This window comes from Phalaenopsis equestris, unplaced genomic scaffold, assembly GCF_001263595.1.
Source record: "Phalaenopsis equestris unplaced genomic scaffold, ASM126359v1 Scaffold204024, whole genome shotgun sequence".
Classification (NCBI taxonomy): Eukaryota; Viridiplantae; Streptophyta; class Magnoliopsida; order Asparagales; family Orchidaceae; genus Phalaenopsis; species Phalaenopsis equestris.
Window position 1 is genome coordinate 28,338 of NW_018223610.1, and position 20,698 is coordinate 49,035.

At 33.8% G+C, this 20,698-nt stretch overlaps 1 protein-coding gene across 1 annotated transcript in view; it reads right to left on the reverse strand.

Moving 5' to 3' along the window:
• Positions 1 to 7,387: 7,387 nt before the first annotated feature.
• LOC110036231 (single myb histone 4-like) overlaps positions 7,388 to 20,698 on the reverse strand; it is a 46,393-nt gene continuing 33,082 nt past the window's right edge. The window contains exons 4-6 of the mRNA XM_020740624.1: positions 17,619 to 17,702; positions 7,949 to 8,231; positions 7,388 to 7,629 (exon numbers count right to left, since the gene is read on the reverse strand). Of these exons, the coding sequence (XP_020596283.1) occupies positions 7,598 to 7,629; positions 7,949 to 8,231; positions 17,619 to 17,702 (399 nt within the window). The 3' untranslated portion in view covers positions 7,388 to 7,597. The remainder of the gene's footprint in view (positions 7,630 to 7,948; positions 8,232 to 17,618; positions 17,703 to 20,698) is intronic.

The following is a 20,698-nucleotide window of genomic DNA, read 5'->3' on the forward strand; positions in this document are numbered from 1 at the left end:
ATTTTATCTGTCACCTTAAAATCTCTAATTCTGCTCCCATCAAAGTATACTTCCCTATTTATTTGCATGTAGCCCCCCCCCCCCCCCCCCCACCACCAACTCCTACCCTCCTACACCTACATTCTCGCCCATGAAATTGAATGTGAATCTTACCTTGTTGTGGAAATCATAGCCCTTTTGAATCTTATGTTTCTCAACAAATTTTAACATTTCATTTGGCTAGATCAAAAATTAAATGAAGATCAGGGTTTGAATAGGGTTTGAATCATCACAATTTATGAATCATCACAATTTATTGACATTTAAAACCTTATATAACAAAATTAACTCTTCACAAAACCATATCTCATTGTATGGAGAAAATAAAGAAGATTACTCATAATTCATGAGAAAGATATGACAAAACAATGATTTTATATATAAAAACAGGTTTACAAAAAAAGAAAGGAAAGAGAACAACTTATCTAACACTCCTTCTCAAGCAAATCCTTTGAAGTCCCTTTTAAGAACTTTCTCTCTTTACAATCACACTCAATTCTCTCTTAGAATTCTAATGAAGAAGAAATCTCTCACATTCCCTCTCCTCTTACAACTCTAGAAGAAAATCATCTCTTCTCCCAAGACTTCTCTCTCACACCAACCTCTCTTTTCAAACCTCTCGCCCCCCTCTCTTCTTCTCTAGACTCTTCTCTTTCTTAATTAGGGTTAGCCTTCATTTCAAGAGAATTTAAAATTCCCTCCTTTTTTCCCAAAAGGCACACCTCTTCACACCAAGAGGCAAGTCCTTTCATTCAAGAGTCTCTCCAAAGTGTCTAGATGCATTAATCACTCCATGGGGTGTTTGAATTGATTGGAGCCTTCCAAAAATGCTCAAAAATAGTCATTAACCGCCTTACTCCGTCTTCTTTTGTCTCTAGCGCCAGTCTACTGAAGTCTGGACTGTTCTGGATTCTGGCACCAAATATGGCGCTTCTGTCGTTGCTTCTCTATAAATTGGCACCTATGGCACTAGATCTTTAGAAAATATTGCCTCTGGCACCAAGATGCTGAAATGCTTCATTTTGAGTCCAAATTTCTTCTTTTTTGCTCCTTTTTGCTCCAATTGCCTAAAATTGATATGCCTGCAACAAAACATGAATACATAAAGTGAAATGTCATCAAATTTAAGCATAAAATGAATACATAAAATTACACTTTATTTTGGTATATCACCAAGCCCCTCTTTTTAAAGAGACACAAAACACTTCTTCATTCCAAGGACACACCCCTTCACTCCAAGAGACACACCACTTCATCAAAAAGGTTTTTCAAGTGTCTAGACTCATTGAACCACTCCATGGGGCGTACAAGTTGTTTAGAATCTTCCAAAACATCCTAGAATAGACCAAAATTGTCAAAAATTTGTCCCTTAACTTTTTATGTAGCCTAGGCGCACCCTGCATGCAGCTCCACCATTTTGCCTCGTTTCGCTACATTTCAGCTTCATTTTGCCCCATTCTAATTATGTTTCAATCAAATTTGTTATACTTAAAAGATAAGCATGAAAATAACTTTTCTTTAAAGTATAATTTCATTCAAAATATGTAATAAATGTAAAATAAATTAAGCATAGACAGGTCATAATTTTCTTCCTTGCTCGTTTTGGCTCCAAATTGCACTGCTTTTACTTCATTTTCTCCAAAAGCTCATTTCTTGTACTTAGAACCAAAAACATGGAAAATTAAGTGTAATATCATTAAAAATGAGCATAAATATAATGAAAAAATAGTCTTTTTTTAGGCATGTCACTCGCCCACAAGAAAACTGGCTCCCCCATGCTCCTCCCTCAATTCCTTCTCAATATTATCATTAACTACTTCTAAAGTATGATTCTATTTAGAAAGATTAGTTATATCTAAATGTTCAACCAAAATAGGATCCAACCCACCATCATTTCCAATAATAACATCCTCTTTATTAAAGTGATTAAACCTACATGGTTCCTCCTGAAGAATTCCCCCACCCACATTATCACTACCACCCTATCACTTTCTTTGTTTAAGTTTTTGTTATCAAAATTTCTCTGAATACCTTCTTTCAAATTAGAATGAGTTATATAACAATTAGCAAGACAATTCCCAAACATATGACAATTACCACGGTAAGGAGGAATATACCCCATCTCAATATTTTGCAATTCATTTATTAATAAATGTCGTCTTCCACAGTTCTGCTTCAAGATATTTCATTAACAACTAACGTCTATTTCATTTTAAATTTGCTAAAGGATACTGCTTTTACATCCAAACAAATTTGAATAATTAAAAAAATTTGTGAATATACTCTCAAAAGTTGGTGGCACAAATAAGTCATAACCCCTACAAATGATGATATTATGGTGCCGCATTAAAAGATATTTGTATACATCTCATTAAGCAAACATTGCTAGAAATTTCCATTTCTAATAGGATACCATTAAATGTGTGATACCAAAATTCCCCGCATTTGATTTTTTTCAAGATTTGATAGGTATCTTCCATTTAACACAAATCTCTTACTAAATTTTATTCTAGAGAGATCATATGATGCTTATTTTTAGGCTATGAGGCAACTATGATGTTCTAGTAATCTTTGAGAGGGGGAGGGGTCTATAGATCTCGCAATTTTTTAAATTGTGTTGTGATTGATTTATGTTATCTTATTGCCATTATAAATATAGCTTTATGGAAGGGGCTTGTTCTTTCACACTAAGAAGCAAAAAAAAAAAAAAAAAAAAAAAGATAAAGAGGAAATGGTGAGAAGAAGAGAGAGATGGTAAAGGGTTTGCCAATAAGTAAAGGAGTTTTCAAGTGCTTGTGAGGGAGGCCTTTATCATCCTCAAGCAAGAGGAGCTGCTATTGTTTTTTTTTTCCAATAAGATGATGAAATCTCAACAATACAAGGGATAACCTCGTGTTTGAAATTCCGCGCAGAGAGGGAAGTGAGCAAATTCAAAATATTATTTAAATCCAACCCTTGTCATTAATCTTTATAGTAGGAGGTTGCATCCTATCAATCTCAAAATTTTTTATAAATTATAATCTCTCCATGTTCATTTTTTATAATTTAGTGAACTGTTTTATCTTTATTTATGGCAAAAACAACAAATTTTCTACCACAAAAATTGTGTTTTTATTTTATTTTTGGTTGAATTGGGTTTTCATCATTATTTTTAACATAGTATGAGTTTGAAGTGTTAATTGATTTATTTTGGGCTATCAAGAGTAAAAGATAACATGATGTTTGGTAACAACTGACAAGGATTCTCAAAATGATCATTAGTTGTTTCACGAAGAAATCAATGATCTATGCTTGATCTGAATCTATATATCTATCCTTACACAGATTTGGTTGTAGGAACCTTTAGAAAATGCAAGGAAGATTATGCCCAGCATTTCAAACTTGGACCACTGACTAAATTCATTGGAATGTTTTATCAAATTACGAGGCACTAGATATATTGTGATGGTGCTCATAGCTATTTGAGAGATGTGGCTTTTCTCAATGGTTGGGAACTTCAATATACTATTCTAAGATAATTTTATCATATCTCCTTAAATGTTGAAAGTGTGTTTTGAGCAAATTGACATAAGAAAAATACTCTCATATAGGTGAAATTATTAAAAGAATGTTTAATCATATTCTTACGAACAATGTCAAATAAGAACTTTTGAAAAATTATTAAAGTATTTATTATTCTTCTTTTCCTCATCTTTCTAGGTATATTCCGGCTACTACATCTTATTTTTTACAGTTGATATTTTGTATTAATTCATGTTGTGTTACAGCACCTAGAGCATTTCTATTTAGACGATTTGTTATCCTTTCATAATTTATTCGATCCTAATGTCTAGTATGTGATTTTCAGCTGACTGAAAACAAGAAAATTTTTGTACTTCAAAGTAGTTTATTGGAAGAAGATTCTACTTCTTACAAGTACTCCCTTGCTGATCATATAATTTTGATCATACACAATTTAGAAAACACCAAAGTAAATTGTAGACTTGAAAGAGATGAAATTCTTTTCTTATTATAGTTTTTTTTTTTATATAGGTGTTCAAAAAAGCATGTTCTACCATGTGTTATTATGCACTGCCCTGAATTTTTTGATTCAACAAGTCTTATTAGCTATTTTGTGGCTTGGAGAACCTGTGAAGATACTGAAAAATTGTGCTATCTATACTTGTCTAGAATGTGAAATGTATATTTTTAATATTACACGTAGTCTCAGGTGAATTATTTATTGTTCTAGCTATTGAAAATTGCATTTTGAACATTACATAAATGTATACATTATGCTTTGTTCGAATTGTGCATTTAGTAACTATGTTTCTTTAATTTTGAAATTTTTTTATAAGTGTACAAATGTTACTAATATTGTGAAATGATGGGTTTTCTCCACTAAAAAGTTGCTGCTCAATTTGGAGCAGCTCTACTGTTCCCCCGGGTGAGTTTTGAACATGACAAGATTACAGACCTACCATGCTTGATTTGACCTTAACAATTAGATTTTTTTCAAGGATTTTGACCTAAATAATCAGTTCGGAATGACCAACTTGATTTTGATATCTTGGTTGAGAATAATGGAAGATGTATAGCTCAACTCTACTGTTTTAGCTTACATCAAATAGAAATATCAAGTTCAAAATTTTAAAAGTGCTAGTTGATTTTAATTTAGGTTAAGGGATTTTCCTTAGAAAATCTGTTGTGACACATGTATACTATACATGGTTATAGTACCTTTTCAATTGTTTTTTTTTTTTTTTTTTTTTTTTTTTGGCTTAAAAAATGATTTTTTTTTACAAATGTCTTAATTGGTATATTTAATTTTTATTTTTATTTATTTAAATATCCAATATCAATAGTTTAATATTTGAAGTTATAAACTTTTGGATAATCACATAATAATTATGTGTAAGAGGTGAATTTGGATTTTTAAAAAAATTAGTAATAATGAATTGTTTGATATTGTATTACAAATTTGAGTATTATAAATGTAAATATCAAGTTCTAGGTTTGAGATATGTAAATAAAAAAAAATTTGTGATTGTATCTAAATCTCTCTTACTTTTTATTACTTCACAAGTTAAATTGTCAATTTCACATGATTCATAACCTGATTTAATTATTTGTATTTTGTTTCTATTGGGTGATGCATGATTTCTTAATTATTTAAAAAATATTTAAGGTAATAATAATTTTGGTTTTCTAATTTTTCCCCTTAGTTATTTAACATCTCTCTTATGTTTGTTTCTTATTGGAACATCTATTTTTTGTTGTGTGATCTGAATAATAAAATGAATTATTTATAACTCGTGTTTGAAATTTCCACCAATGCTTATTTAAAGCACATGTTGATCCAGATTTGTTTAAGAGGCATACCCAAGGGATGAGAGCGTTTGAATCAAGAGAGACGAGAGAGAGAGAGAGAGAGAGAGAGAGGAGTGCACAATGATTTGCCCCTAGGGATAAAATGGATATTCCCGATCTCTTGTGGCTCTTTTCATAATGCAGTATCATTTGTATATGAAGTGGGGAAGGATGCTAAAGTCCGTTCTTACATGAGAGGAAAGAGAGGCCAAAAGTCCATTCTTACATGAGAGAAGGAAGAGGCCAAATGTATCATTACAGGAAAGGCCCTTATATTTATGGAAGAGGAAAAGCAATGAAGGAAAATTACATTTTTAACCCTGCTTTAAGGAGGGTTGTACAAGTCATTCTAGGAATTATACCCCAAGGCTTTGTCGTTCTCTGGCTCTATCATTTGAACTAGCCTCTGTCGGTTATTGGTCAAAAGTTGTCGGCCGACTTTTGGACGGGTGGCTGATCGACTTCATATGGCTAGTCGGCTTTTTTGAAAGCCGGTCCTTGGTTACCCTTGGGGGAACTTTGTGTTAACGCAGTTCGGTTGTCGATGGAGCTAGACCTTTGTCTGGTCGACTTTTTGATGAGACATCGGTCTGTACTTAAGTGCGACTGTCAATTTATCGATCCTTGAGTGGAACGGTTACTCAACTCTGGACGACCAGTTGATCGGATTCGTGAGGTCTCCTAGCTTTTCGTTAAAAGGTTTGTCGTCATATCTTCTTCAATCTAGATTGCTTCAAGATTCAAGCCGACACTTTTTTTTTTTTTGTACAATATAACAAAATTTTATTGCAATTTCATGAAGTCTACTGATGAAGTTTCTTGATATTATCAATCATATAATATACCTAAGACATCTATATTTTTAAAATTATTTAACTTCAATTTGAAGTGTTCAATTTCATCTCATGCTTTTTTTTCACCTCTCAAATATATATATATTGTGCATTTACGAGGATTAATTCAGGCAACATTATTCCAAATAGATAAATTGTGTTGCCTCCAATAACATTCATAGTGACCCCTCAAATAACTCCCGAAGCATTCACCTAATCTCAAAATACTGGCCTTAAATATAAGTTAGCTTTTTAATAAAGGGGTCATTTACTTACATTGCACCGAACTGCTTACATATTCAAAACTTAAACTTTACTTTTCTTTTTCATATTTATATCACCCAAATCTCTCCCATCACATAAAAATTAACAGCATTTTAACTTCTTAAAAATGAATACATCTTTTCATGCATATATGATAGGTAAAGTGGCACGCATGTAAAAAAAATAAAGTTTAAATGTTATGAAAATACATAGTTATTGAGTTGTATGTATGTAAATCTTTATTTAATAAATTCATAATTTGGTCACATGCATTTAGTTTATTACACGTGCTTAATTTAATTAAGCTTTTTAATCTAGATTTATGTATGACCAAAGACTTTACTAGTTGAAGATCTTAAGATTGGTACTGTGATCTAATCAAAAGAGAAATGGCTGCTTTTACGTTTACAATAATAATAAAAATGATAATAACAATAATAATAATGGTGATATTTTCTTGCATGCTCATTTATCATTTCCTTGAAAATAATGAAACAGATATTATGTATAGGGTGAGCTAGCTCAAGTGCAATATTTCTATATTTATTAAACAAATGAAAGAGCATTTTTTTTAAGCTCTCCCAGCAACTGTTCACAAATACACGATCTGCTTAAAATAATAAATTGTATGATATACATGACAAAATATATAAATATATTCGTATAATTATTCATACGCAGCTATTAAGTTGGAGAGGAATAAATAAATGTCATTATTTAGCCACCTAAAAAAAACTAATAAAAGCTACTCAAAACCCGAGCTACCATTTTTTAAATACAAACAAGCACCATTTTTTAATCCTCTATCCTTCATACTTTTGCATTGACAACTTTCTCTACAATCCATGCTGGTTAAATTAAAACTTAAACCAGATCAAATATCCTTTCAATTCAAATCAATTAAATAAAATTTTTAAATTAAGCCATATAAACATTCAACTAATAATGCGCATTAGTTGAGTTATTTCAATTTTTTTTTTTAATAGGCTAAAGAGCAAATAACATGAATTTGTGCAAATGACCAGATTCAAAGTTCAAAAATAAGGAAGATTCTAAATTTACAACAAAAGATAACCTCTCAACAAGCAGGCATATCTTATGGTACCGCCAGGCTAAGCCATGGTCACTATTTCACCGCGCATACCTGCAATTTTTGACAAAAGATATGAGAATAACAAGTAAACAAAATGGAGGATTTACATAAATACCACATAACTCTTATGCAGTCATACTGCTAGCCCCTAAACTTTCATTTTTACATTTAAAACACTTTACCTATACATGAAAAGGATTTCACTTTTAAATATAAAAAATTTTAGTGTTTTATTAATATAAAAATTAAAGTTCAGATGTTAGATATATAAATACATAGGAAGGGATAGTGTGATCCGTAAGTGGATCCCAAAATGAGTTGCATATTTTATTCCTTGAACTCAAAATAATGAAACAGGCACTGAGCTTACATCTTTCAAATATTTCCTTTGCCAACATAAGCAATGAATCCGTCTCCTCTGCCATTTTTGAAATCTTTTCTGCCTCCTTGACTGCTTCAGAAGCCAGAAATGCTTTGGCTTCTGCGTCAGCTATTTTGTATGCAGCAGTAGTCGCAGCTTCCTCAACTGGATCTATAGGTTTAGTAAAACCAGAAGCTTGAAGCGGCTTCAACCGGTTAGCTGGTTCCTTTTGCATGGGTGTGGGAGTCTTTATTGCAAAAGAGGGATCTTTGAGCTGGTATCCCCTTGAACCCTGCATTTCATGGTTTAATACATCACCAAGTGTGGCTGGCAATTCCAGTTCATGAAAGAGAATGTAAATATGAAAAAATCATAAGGAGTCACTTTTTTCTCTTTCTTTTGTGGGGGGGATATGCAAATACGTAAGAATTGTGTGGCATGTATGTAAATGCCCCCTGTATTTTTAAATAAGACCTTATGAGAATAAGGTCTAGATCGTCTGCAGTTAGGCAGAAGACTGCACATTTGGAATTACCTGCCAACCTAGAAGATCTAGACCGATGGCTAAATACTGGACATCATAATTATCATGATCATTGTCCTTCTAGAATCCAGTTCTCACACCATAATTTTTTTTAATTTATCCTCATTACCTAAAACATGTCAGATTGTATTTACTTCTTTTTAAATAGTTCTATTTTGATGGACCCTTGTGATATTTAGGACTACGATGTTGTATTTTGTCATATGTTTGTAGGATCATTTATTTGTCATTGACTGCAATGAACCATTAGGTTATTAAAATTGATAGTAGGTTTAAATCTCGGTAACTCTTCCTTATTCGTATGAATAAAGTCTATCTTAAAATGTAAAGCACTTGCCTATGAAAGAGATAAAACACATTGTTTCTATTTTTTCATTGTGTGCTTCCCACCTGTGAAGGGAATGGCCTCCTGATTGTGAGCTCCTAATCCTTGGAGAAGGAACTCTGAGAAACAAAACAAGTTCTTTGTTTCGTTAGCATTAATTATCCCACTCTGCCTGACGCGGATGTAGCCCTGCTGCAGGAGGCTGGACCGGACTGCTGTGGGTCCTGCAGCAGGAAATTGAGGGTGCTGCGCTTCTTTCCGCCTTAACCTGTCGTCCAGTTCAAGTGGGAAGGTCCAAGGAGCTGGCCGGCCCTACCTTGCCGTCAATTAACGTCAGACCAATCCCAAGTTACCCTAGGTTATATTTATTTTTCTATTATGTTAGAAGGAGGTTTTGATTCAGTTTTCTTTCAAGGCAGCTGTCGCCGTCCAGTTTTTCCATTCAGAGCTATATCTGACAACGAGCGCAGCTTCGGCCGTATCTCATCCGAGGTGATGATTATCCTCGTCCTATCCATCCTCCACAATCCTCCCTCCAGCTCCTCTCCTTGCCACCAGCCCACATATCCCCACAGCTGCCGCCCTGCCTACTGATCCCACTTGCCGCCAGTCCAGCCGCCAGCATGCTGCAGCCAGCCGCCGACCAGCAGCCTTCCTCCCATTACAGCAAGCCAGCCGCAAGTTTGTTGCGGCCTGCCAACCAGTAGGGTTGTTAATGATCTGATTTGGAGCTAACCGGGGCAGTTCGAGAAAAATTTAATCCAAAATTTTGGTTTGTAACTCGGCTCGTTTATTTCAACCCGATCTTGATCTAAGCCAAAATTCAAATCAATTTTCAAGGGATTAACAATCTTTGAGCTAAATTCTCTAAATTCACAACCTAACATCACTAGGGTTGTTAACAATTCGATTGCGAATTGAGCTAGGGTTCGCTCCAAATTGGTTCAAAAAAAATTTGATCCAAAATTTTGGTTCATAGCTCGACTTGTTTATTTCGATCCAACCCAAAATTCAAATCAAATTCAAGCGATTAAGGATCTTCGAGCTAAATTCACAACCCTACCTACCGCTGCCATACCACCACAATCATCCTGAGCCCTGGTTTGGCGGTTGTGTTGTGTTATCGTTGTTATTTTCTATTTCTATAAGCGAGTGTTCTAACCCCTATTTTATTTCTAGCAATAAAGTGCATTTCCCATCATTATTTGCGTTAACTACGGTATTATTTATTATCCTCCCTAGCCTAACCCTATTCCTCCTAGGGTTTTTGGCATCCACCATGACTCAACCCTATCTCCACCCAAAACTTCTCTTTGCTAATTTTCCAAACCGGCTACCTAAAATTTTTCTTTCCCACCCTATACATCCCCTGTACAACCTCTTCCACCTACCCAAATCCAAACCCTAGCCATGCCACCAAAGAGACAATAGTCAGAAGCTTGCATGAGAGGAAAGGACACGATGCAATTTATTAAAAATCCACAGAGGTATCCTAAAGAATTTTAGGGAGGATATAAAATGGAAAACCCTCGCTGCACAACAACCATAAAACTCTTTTACCAAGATAAAAGACTATTTTACCAAGATAAAAGAAAATCCCTCCAAGTCATTAGCCAACATGTATTAGAGCAAGAGTTTCACAAAGCCCTATTTATTGCCTAGGTTGCCTTGACCACATTGAGTAAACCAACCATAAGGTCACTTCCCTAATAGTAATATGGTTTCCAACTGAGTTCACTTTCAAAACATGATGATGCACATATTATGATCATTTATTACAAAGTTCTTGGTTGTGTACTTGACGATATTCTTTTCTTTGAGGCATTATGTCCACGTGAAGAAGTGTTCATTTATGACATTTTCAATGATATCCTTGAAATTTATCATTTCTTGTGATGATTTTTTTTTTTTTTATGTTGAAAAAATCAAGGTTATTTCAAGGTTATTTTGAATTGGCCTATACTAATCTCCATTCATTTTGTGAATAGTTTTCATAGTGAGTGTCGATTAGCAAGAGACCTATTTATAGATTTAGTTTTAATATGACCCTAGTCAAGTGGTGTCCAAAGAAGGCTAAGACCCCGTTTGGGTCAAAGTTTTTGCCGCGATTTTGAAGTGTTTGAGGCGAAGATTTTTGCCGCAGCAAACCGCGTTATTCATAAAACGCGGGGCAAGGGTTTGATCCCGCGGCTAGCGGTTTCTACTTACCAAAATACGGCGTTGCCCTCCATTTTTGCGAACGCCCCTGTGCCTTAGTGCGTGTTCGGATCTGTTCGTCTACAAGCTCTCGCCCTCTGCGATCTCTCACCTCGTCTTCTCTTCTTGCTTCCTCGTCTCCTTCTTGGCATCTGCGATCTATCTCCCGGTTCTTCCCGTCTTTGTTCCCATCTGGTAAGCAACAATACATACCACTCTATTTTGTTGGAGTTACATATCTTCCACCTAAACTGCGCTTTTTTATGGAAGTTTACATACATACCACTCGATTCTTGTGTAGTTTGTTGCCATTTTTTTTTTGTTGGAATGATGCTTGAGTAGTTGATAGTTTGTTGTCATTTTTATGGAAGGCTACATACATAGGACTTCATCCTTGAGTAGTTATTGATGCACTCTTTGGGTTTAAACTAGAATTTTGGTGGAAGGTTTCGGTTGGTATACCAATAACCGCAAGCTACATACAACTCCATATCTTTTCCTTTGAGTCGTTTTTATGGTTTTTTTTTATGAGATGAAGGGTTTTGTTTGGTATACAATGTTATAAGTAATGGTATACATGTTATAAGTAATGTTTAGATGTTGGATATGTAAATACATATGAATTCAGTGGTATGTATGTGAATGTTGATTTTCTTTTTACGCTTCATGGTATGCTGATGATGAGCTAGTGGCTATGGGTTGGGGCATTTTTGGTTGTGCTTTGTTGATGTGATGGTGGTTGTGGGTTGGGGCATAGCTTGTGGTTTGCTTATGAGATGGTGCCTGTGGGTCGGGGCATATGGTTGTGTTTTGTTGTTTGATGATGGTTGTGGGTTAGGGCATATGTTTCTATCTTGCTGGTGAAAAGGTAGTTGTGAGTTGGTGCATATGTTTGTCCTCTGTTGGTGGCTTCTTGCAGTACCAACAACTTCATGTGACTTAGGATTATTGGTGGTTGTATCTTGGGGTTATTGGTGGGTGTAGCTTGGGGTTGTTGGTAGGTGTATCTTGGGGTTATGGTGGGTGTAGCTTGGGGCATATGGTGGTTGTGGCTTGGTGTTATTGGTGGTTGTGGCTTGGTGTTATTGGTTTTTGTGGTTTGGTTTATTGGTGGCTGAGACTTGTGGTTATTGGTGGGCGTATCTTGGGGTTATGGTAGCTGTAGGTTGGGGTTATGATAGTTGTAGGTTGGGGTTATGATGCAGGTGGCTTGGAGTTATTGCTGGGTGTATCTTGGGGTTATGTTGGTTGTAGTTTGGGGTTCTGGTGGATGTACGTGGCTTGAGGTTATTGATGGTTGTGGCTTGTGGTTATTGGTGGGTGTATCTTGGTGTTATGGTGGTTGGAGCTTAGGTTTATAATGGATGTGGCTTGGGGTTATTGGTGGTTGCGGCTTGGGGTTATGGCGGCTGTAGCTTAGGGGTATGGTGGATGTGACTTGAGGTTATTGATGGTTGTGATTTAGGGTTATCGGTGGGTGTACCTTGGAGTAATGGTGGCTAGATCTTGGGGTTATGGTGAATGTAGCTTGGGGTTATTGTGATTGTGGCTTGGGGTTATTGATGGGTGTATCATGGGATTATGGTGGTTGTAGCTTGGGGTTATGGTGGATGTAATTTGGGGATATTAGTGGTTGTAGTTTGGGGTTATTGGTGGCTATAGCTTAGGGTTATGATGGTTGTGGCTTAAGGTTATGGTGGATGTGGGTGGCTTGGGGTGATTGCAACAATGACTCTAAATAATTATATTCGTCGGCATCCTTCTTGTAGCAACATTGACTTTTGTAGGGCTGACAAGCTTCGAGAGCATGTGCCACCCGAGGCATTTGAGTAACATCTTGGTCATTCTCTATCACGAGTAGAGAATGATCCTTCCACTATCTGTACGAAGGAGAAAGCAAAATGACGGAGTTAAGGAAACAAATTACCGATGCATTAGTAGGAGACTCATAAGAGTATTTGTAATTCATTCAGTATTGTGTATTGAACATTTAGTAATATATTTATTTTATTTAAAGTAATTTATGCTTTACATTTTATATGTATGGTTTGAACTTTTCACACTTTCTACGGGCTATATTTTTCCATTTTGCATTTCACTTTTTTTTTTGGGTGGGTATGAGATCTCAGTGAGGAGACGTTCGACCTTTATGAATTCTTCTAGATGGTCTCTTGAGAGTTGTTAGTTAGCGTTACATGTGATATCCTAATGAAGGCAACCAAGTTCTTCTCTTCTTCTCGGTGCATTGGTTTATGAGATTCTTTAGGATAACTTTTTTTGGTGATATGCACATGTGACACACCGGAGGTTGGTTTTACATTACTTAAAGACAATCGAGAACTCATGTTTATACAAGGTATACTATCTTTTTGTAGTGACTGATTTTTTTGTTGGTATGTTGAATTTTCTAAGACCTGACGCCTGTTAAAAACTGTAATTAATTACTTCTTTTAGTAATTTCACCTTATGTTATGACTAATAGATTGTCTTTTTATTCATTCAGGAAAGATGAGCTCTAGGATTTCAGAGACCTCCAGAGGAGTGTTGTCACTGCGGACTACAATCTCCCCTACTAAAGTCACACCGTTAACATAGCTACGGAAGAAAGTTCTACTGGTGCCCGTGGTGGGCAAATGGTTCGGAGAAGTGTGACTTCGTCAAGTGGGCAGACAACCAGACAGATTCCACTGCCAATAGTAATCGGTGTTGGATGGCAACCCCGGATGGTGACCTAGCTCGGGAAATACGTTGGCCAGAATTTAAGATTAATATTATCATTTTTTAAAATTTAATGTTCATACACCTTTTTTTAAGTACATTTGGTACTTACTGTTATGTGAGGTGTGTATCTTATTTTTTCAACTTTTTTAAAGTAGATTTTTCCTTCTAAAGTATCCACTATATTGCTATGACAGTTCTGTTTTAAACAGCATTATTGCACAGGGGCAGTGTTCGTTTATTCAGAAACAGCTGTGTGATAGCTATTTTCAAACTGTAAAAAACAAACCGCCAGCCACCCAAACATACCCTAAATTCCATTGAATAGAAGCCTCTAAAGCCTTCTCTAAAATTAAAAAACTATTAACATGTAAACTCATGTTAAAAATACTTGATTTTAGTGGTGCTTCTTGAGATGCATTAAGCATTGGCATTGGAGGTGTCCTCAAGTAGGTGGATCAACCCATCACATTCTTTAGTTGAGAAAAATTGACACAATATTTACTCAACATATGGCATGAATTTTATGTTATCATAGAAGCTCCATAGTTCTAGCTTCACTATCTACTTCCCCAAAAGCTTGTGCTTTACTTTGTTGATTATGAACTACTCAAAAAATTTAACTACCCAAAAGAAAATTGAATACCTGACATGCCAAATAAGTTTAATTTCACCAAGACTACACAAGTACTCCTACGCACAAATCCAGTGTCGATAACAAGGTTGATAACATGCATGTGAACAGCAAGTAATAGCATATGGTATTGACGATAGTGTGGAAAATGCACACTAATTGCATATTAAAGAATAAGCGTGTTATTTGTGCTAGATATGGTTAACAACAAAATGCATTTTCCTTAATATGAACAATAATTATTTTACTTATTGCTAAATAATAAAATAATAATAATAATAGTATTATTATTATTATTAGTAGAATATTTACTAGGGTCCACGAAAATGAAAGGCACATGTGACGACGTCAACACTGAGTGAGCACACAAAAGAAGACATGACCGGGGGGGGGGGGCATCATTATGGTGGGCTTTAAGTCCAAAAATGTGAAGATTTTGACTATGATGGCCTTTACATGACGACTTCTCATAAGTAGACTCAGAAACAATAATTTTATAAGCTTCAAAAGCTACCAAGATAGTGGTGATTTTGCGAACTCCAAATGAGGAAAAATTGAATTAGAATATTATAGCAAAAGCAAATTATGTTTGTGAAAAAAAATATAATATTTGAGAAGAATATATAGGAAAAGAAAATGAATCTTCATCAATGTTTAGCACACTTGCAAAATAATATGTAAATAATGAAATTGAAGAATATTATGATTTACGAGACTATAATGTTAAAGGAGATGATATTTTGGCTAATGATGACAATTCCTAAGATGATTAGTTTGTTTTTAAAAAAAGCATGATACCTACAATAAAAATTGTAACGTTTTAAATTTTGATCAAATGAGCACTTGAGTCTAAGCATCATGGTTTAATATTATGAGTGAGAATTTTATTAACAAATATAGTTATTTTAATTATTATGATATTTTATCTTTCAATCTAGTTATCATTAAAAAATGTTCATCTATACTTAGCTACATTTTTATACATATTTTTTTTTATTTGATATGTTTAAAAAACATGTTACGTCCTACACAATGCCCTATGAATCTAGAGGATATTGTGCTAAGGTGCGCTTTAATAAGGTTGCTAACGCCCTAACTCTACAATATTATTCACTATGGTTGTTAAATTAATTTGATTCAGAGTCATGGCTTTTGACCAAGTCAATAAAATCTTGACTTCTGTGTTCCGAACATATTTTTTAAATATATAATATAAATTTGAAACTAAGAACAGTCACATTGTAGTTTCTTAAATCTTATTTTAATCTATTTCATTTAAATTCATTTCATTTTTTTTGCAAACAGACCAAAGTAAAATGTCCAATACAAAACTAATTGGCAAGAATTTATATAGACTTAATTTGTAAAATCACATATGCCCTATAAATTTGTAGTTTACCCAACTATTTATTCCTCCAAATAAAATTAAAAAATTAAATAAATCTAACGATAATAATCTAACTATTGGAAGTAATGTATAGATTCACAAGTATAGGATATGCGTCCAAAAGAAAATCCTATCATAGTAGAAATCAGATTTTACAAAGTTTTAATAATATCAATCACGTATGTACATTAACAACTACAATTTAGAGGATTAAAAAAAAAAGGAGAGATCGCCAATAGTAGTAACATGTTCATGTTATTACCTCGAAGTAGCATCCCCCAAAATTCTCAATCTCCACTTGCATTAAGAGAACATTAGCATTAAGTAAGTCCAACAAAAAATTCATTGAATAGAAGTAAAAAATCCCAAAGAATGATTCATATTTGTTTCAACCCCACAAGATTTATATATCACAAAATCTCACTGAAATTCATATGAAAAAAACATAAGATAAATTACAATCTTATCTTGAAATTGAAAGAGCCACAAGAAGGGTATCAAAGTTGTAAATTGCAAGGAAAATTATAAAAGGGAATCAAAATTTAATGATCAAGCAGATACAAAGAACTGATCACAGGAGGAGAAGAAAATCTTGTAACAAAAAAAAAACTACAGTAAGCTGAAATAAACAGAATGAAAAGCCCATAATAGAGAAGATCACAAGGAAGAAGATAGGAATCAAAGTCTGGAAACATAAAAAATGCCATAATTAAAAGATCCAATGAAATTAGTATCATAAGATCTCAATGAATGCAAAAATCAAGGATTAAAAAGTCAAGCATGGAATTAAAATCTTACAATAAAATAGAAACATAGATTATAACAATTTAGACAAAACTTAATTTTACTTTCAGCCAATAACTAGAAATAACTAGAAGAAAGAAAAAGGAAAAAATGGGAAGTAAATCATCAAAACAATAAGCACTGCACTTGTACAAGGAGATGATCTCTCTTGGAATTTCATGTCTCATCTAGAAGTACAAAAATTTGTATATTAAAAAAATTAAAAATTCTAAAATCCAATATTTTGTTTAAAAACCTAAAATCTCTATTTATAATCATAAAATACTCGGGAAGCAGCCACTAAAAAGAAAGGAATCAGCTTCAGCAACAAAGAATGCCAAAAACTAAAATAGCCGCAAGATTTGCCTACTTCTAAACACTCATGAAACTACAACAAAAAAAAAACAGGTCTGCTATAATGTCATAAAATTCATAGGAGAAGCTGCCTACCAACATAACCATAGAAGTTGTGTTAAGAAGCCTCCTAATAGCAGAATACCCAAGAACAACCACCCAACAAAAGACCTCCAGTAGAATAAGCCTCCAACATAAAATAGGGTTCAAACACAACTCTAGGAATAAGATACCATCATAGCATGTAAAAAAAAAACTCCCAACGATTCAATCAGATAATTATAAAGTACAATTTTTATTTGTAAATACAAATTGTAAATTCAATATTTTAAAAGTACAATTCTGAAACTAATCATCATAAAAAAAACAGTTTAGATTTTCAATAGTTGTAGACTATGCGATTTGCATCAATTTATGCATACAAAGATACAAATATTAGATCACGATCCAATTTATGCATCAACTTATAGGTGCACCAAAATCACCTATAAGTATCCCAGACACTAACGAATAAAAAATAACCTAATAATGATTCTCTTATCATTTATAGATCCTTAAAATGGGATTGCAAGTACTTTATCGGTGAAATGAATGAAAAATAATAATTCTTCATCGAAAAACAGAATGTTGTGAACTGTTAAAACCCATGAAAATCAAGCTTTCAGAAGATACGTACAATATATACGCGTATCACAACTAGGGAAGATTATTACAGTGTTTTAGGAGAGAGATGATTACCTTTTCTATTTTATTTTGTGCAACAAGTCTCCTCAATTTTGAACCTAATAACCTTCTAAAACCTGATGGTATCTCCATTCTTTGCTGCAAAATAAAAGGTCATTTTTATATTAAGAAAAAGATGATCACAGTACCCAGTAAAACAAAACTACATCTTCTAAATATTTCAAGATAAATTCAATTTCATAGGCCATAGGAATTAGTAATATAATCTGCAATCAACTGGCCTCTTCTGCTGGCTGCATCTCCATTTATCCCAATACAAATATAAATACAGTGCTGTAAAGATCAGACCAGTCGGCCAATTCAATGGAAAACTAGATAAAAGTTCAGTGAAGTTTAAAAAAAAATATACCACATATTATTCTGCTTGAACAATTAATGCTCCCAACTGATGGTGCCAAAAAAAAGAAATAAAATAAAATAAAATAAATCTTCACTCCTTTGGATATCCCTTCGCTCACAAGCACTCAAGTAAAAAATAGTTATGTATCCTTATGAATTAAGGAATAATAAGCTAAAATACGAAAGAGATGTGGAGGGAGAAGTAACTATAATTTTAATTATTTGTGTTATGTAAAACCTAAGTTAGCCACATTAGTAGGTGTGGTTGCTAAAAGGGACAGCGTGGGGACATATTTTTAACTTATTTGCCTAGGCTTGGCTTATGATCTAAAGAAATCAATTTCCATAAGTAAACAAAAGAACTATAATATTATGTTATAGTAATTGTGCATGCACCGAAAGGAAAAACTGTGTAAATGATCATCCAACATAATCAAAACTAAAAATTAAATTTCAAGAATAACACATTATGCAATTTGTTTTCATTGTTGGATTTTTAAAGCTTCGAGGTTTACTTTAGGGAGGTTATCTACAAGAGATAGTCAAGTCTTTGTTCAACAACAGCTTTGTGGTGGGGGTTGTTTTAGGATTTCTTAGGTGTTTAGGAAGACTTAGCTTTAGTGGTGATGAGAGGCCTATTGTCAGGTGAATAAACATATATTTGTTGGTTTGATCGATTCTTAGCAGTATATTGGCTTGCTGAATAAAGAGATCTTGTGGAAGTATATCTCTAGCGCTGGGTTCACAGCAAAAGTTGAATATAGTTAATGCTAGGTAGTTATCAAGAAATAAAGCACCACAATCAAAATCATTTATTTGTGAAATGTGGCACAAAAAGGGAAAAATATCATTTATTTGTGATTAATATGATTATATTACGACAAACTATTAATCCAACCTACAAATAAGTATTGGGCGGACTCGATGATTAGATTATGATTAAATTTACTACATAAAATTTAAACACTAATATAAAAGAGAATTAGTACACACAATGAATGGAAAAAGAATCAATATCATTTATTAGTAAAATGACGAAAATTCAAATGAAAGTAGAAAAAAAAAATCTAAGGACATAAAGTAATGTTATAAGTTACTGAAGGTTGGAAAATTATTAAAATGTTTAGCGGGTAATGTAATAAAACATGGATCTAAGAAAATTGTTGAGGTGAATATGATTTATGATAATGGATATTAAATTAATCGTTTATAAGGATATTAAAATTTTAATTCCTGTTTATGCTCCTCAAGTTACATATAGGCTAGAAAATAAGAGACATTAACTAACTATAATGTGTAAGAGAGGATAGTTTTTAGAGGTTAACTTAAATGGACATAAGTTCTAGAAAGATAGCCTATAAGAGGATTAAGGTTGTGAAAGATCCAATCTCAAGCAAATTTGAACCAAGATTAAGAATAACACAAAATCATTTGATAAGATCTTATGCTGAACTAAGCCTAGCTATAACAAAATCTATCCAATCTCGATTAGACTAGGGCTAGCTCATTTACATCAAAAGTTCAATCTGAATCAAAACATCAATGTCATTTTCATGAATTCAATGATTTCTTGATATTTTATAACAAATTATTAATCTAATCTACATAAATATCAGAGTGCATGCACACACACATATGCTCTTCTAAAAATAAGTACCTGCGTCGTTTTATCTCAATCTCGCGCAATTTGATCTCTAGCTCAATATAAGCTCGCTCTAAATCAGCCATGTCATGTACAGTCTGCTTATTAATTACAATTTGAATCTAGATCTTAACCACAAAACAATTGGATTTTCAAGTGATACTCAAAATTTAAATTAAATTCGCAGGAATAAAAAGGACAAATGGTGGGAATGAAATAAAAACAAGAAATGTAATAAAAGAAACTAAATTTAATTTAACAAAGGAATTACAACATAAGACTTCTGGAACGGTGAATATATATTTTGAAAAATCAACGCAGCACTTAATTAGTTTTGAATGTGGCACAATCAAATCATGAATAGACTTCATTTATAAATAAATAAATTTTCTTATACAAAGGTTATAAAGTATTTTTAAAAAAATTTTCTTGCATAGTGTGTTAGTTATGGATGTATATCTTATAAGTATTAAAAATGAAAAAAGGAAATAAGTTCCCGACATAGTAAGGGCCCGTTTGGGGGTGCTTATTGTGAGTGGCGGCGTTATGAGGACGTCGCCTTCCTGTTTGACAAGTGCATTCGGTTGGCGTTTTCCCATCGCTCCGCGTCAGCGTCCGATAAAACAAATAGGGGCGAAGTCGCTGTGCGAGCCCCGCGTCCGGCGTTAGAAATCTGCGTTACCCCTAGGAATTCCGGAGGTGCCCTCGATATCCCTTACCGTCTCCCTCGCTGGTTTCCTTTCTATTTCGTCGCCCTAGAGGAGATCAAACCTTCTTCCTTTATTTTCTTTGCTGATAATCAGGTATCCATTTGATTTTCCTGGAATGCTTTTTTTGCTCTGATCTATGCAAGGAACTATCGCTGGTTTCCTTTCTGATCCATACAAGCGCCGATATTTTAGATCTATGGCATTAGTTGTTTATGGCAAATGTTAGATCGTTGGTTATAGCATTTTCTCTGGTTTTTGGTTTTTAGGGCATTTGAGATAGGTTGGCATTTTACCTGACCGTTGGATTTGTGTTGCTAGCCGTGATCCTAGAAACCTGGTTGTTGGATTTGTGTTTATATTTAGAAGTGTGGATATGTGGCATT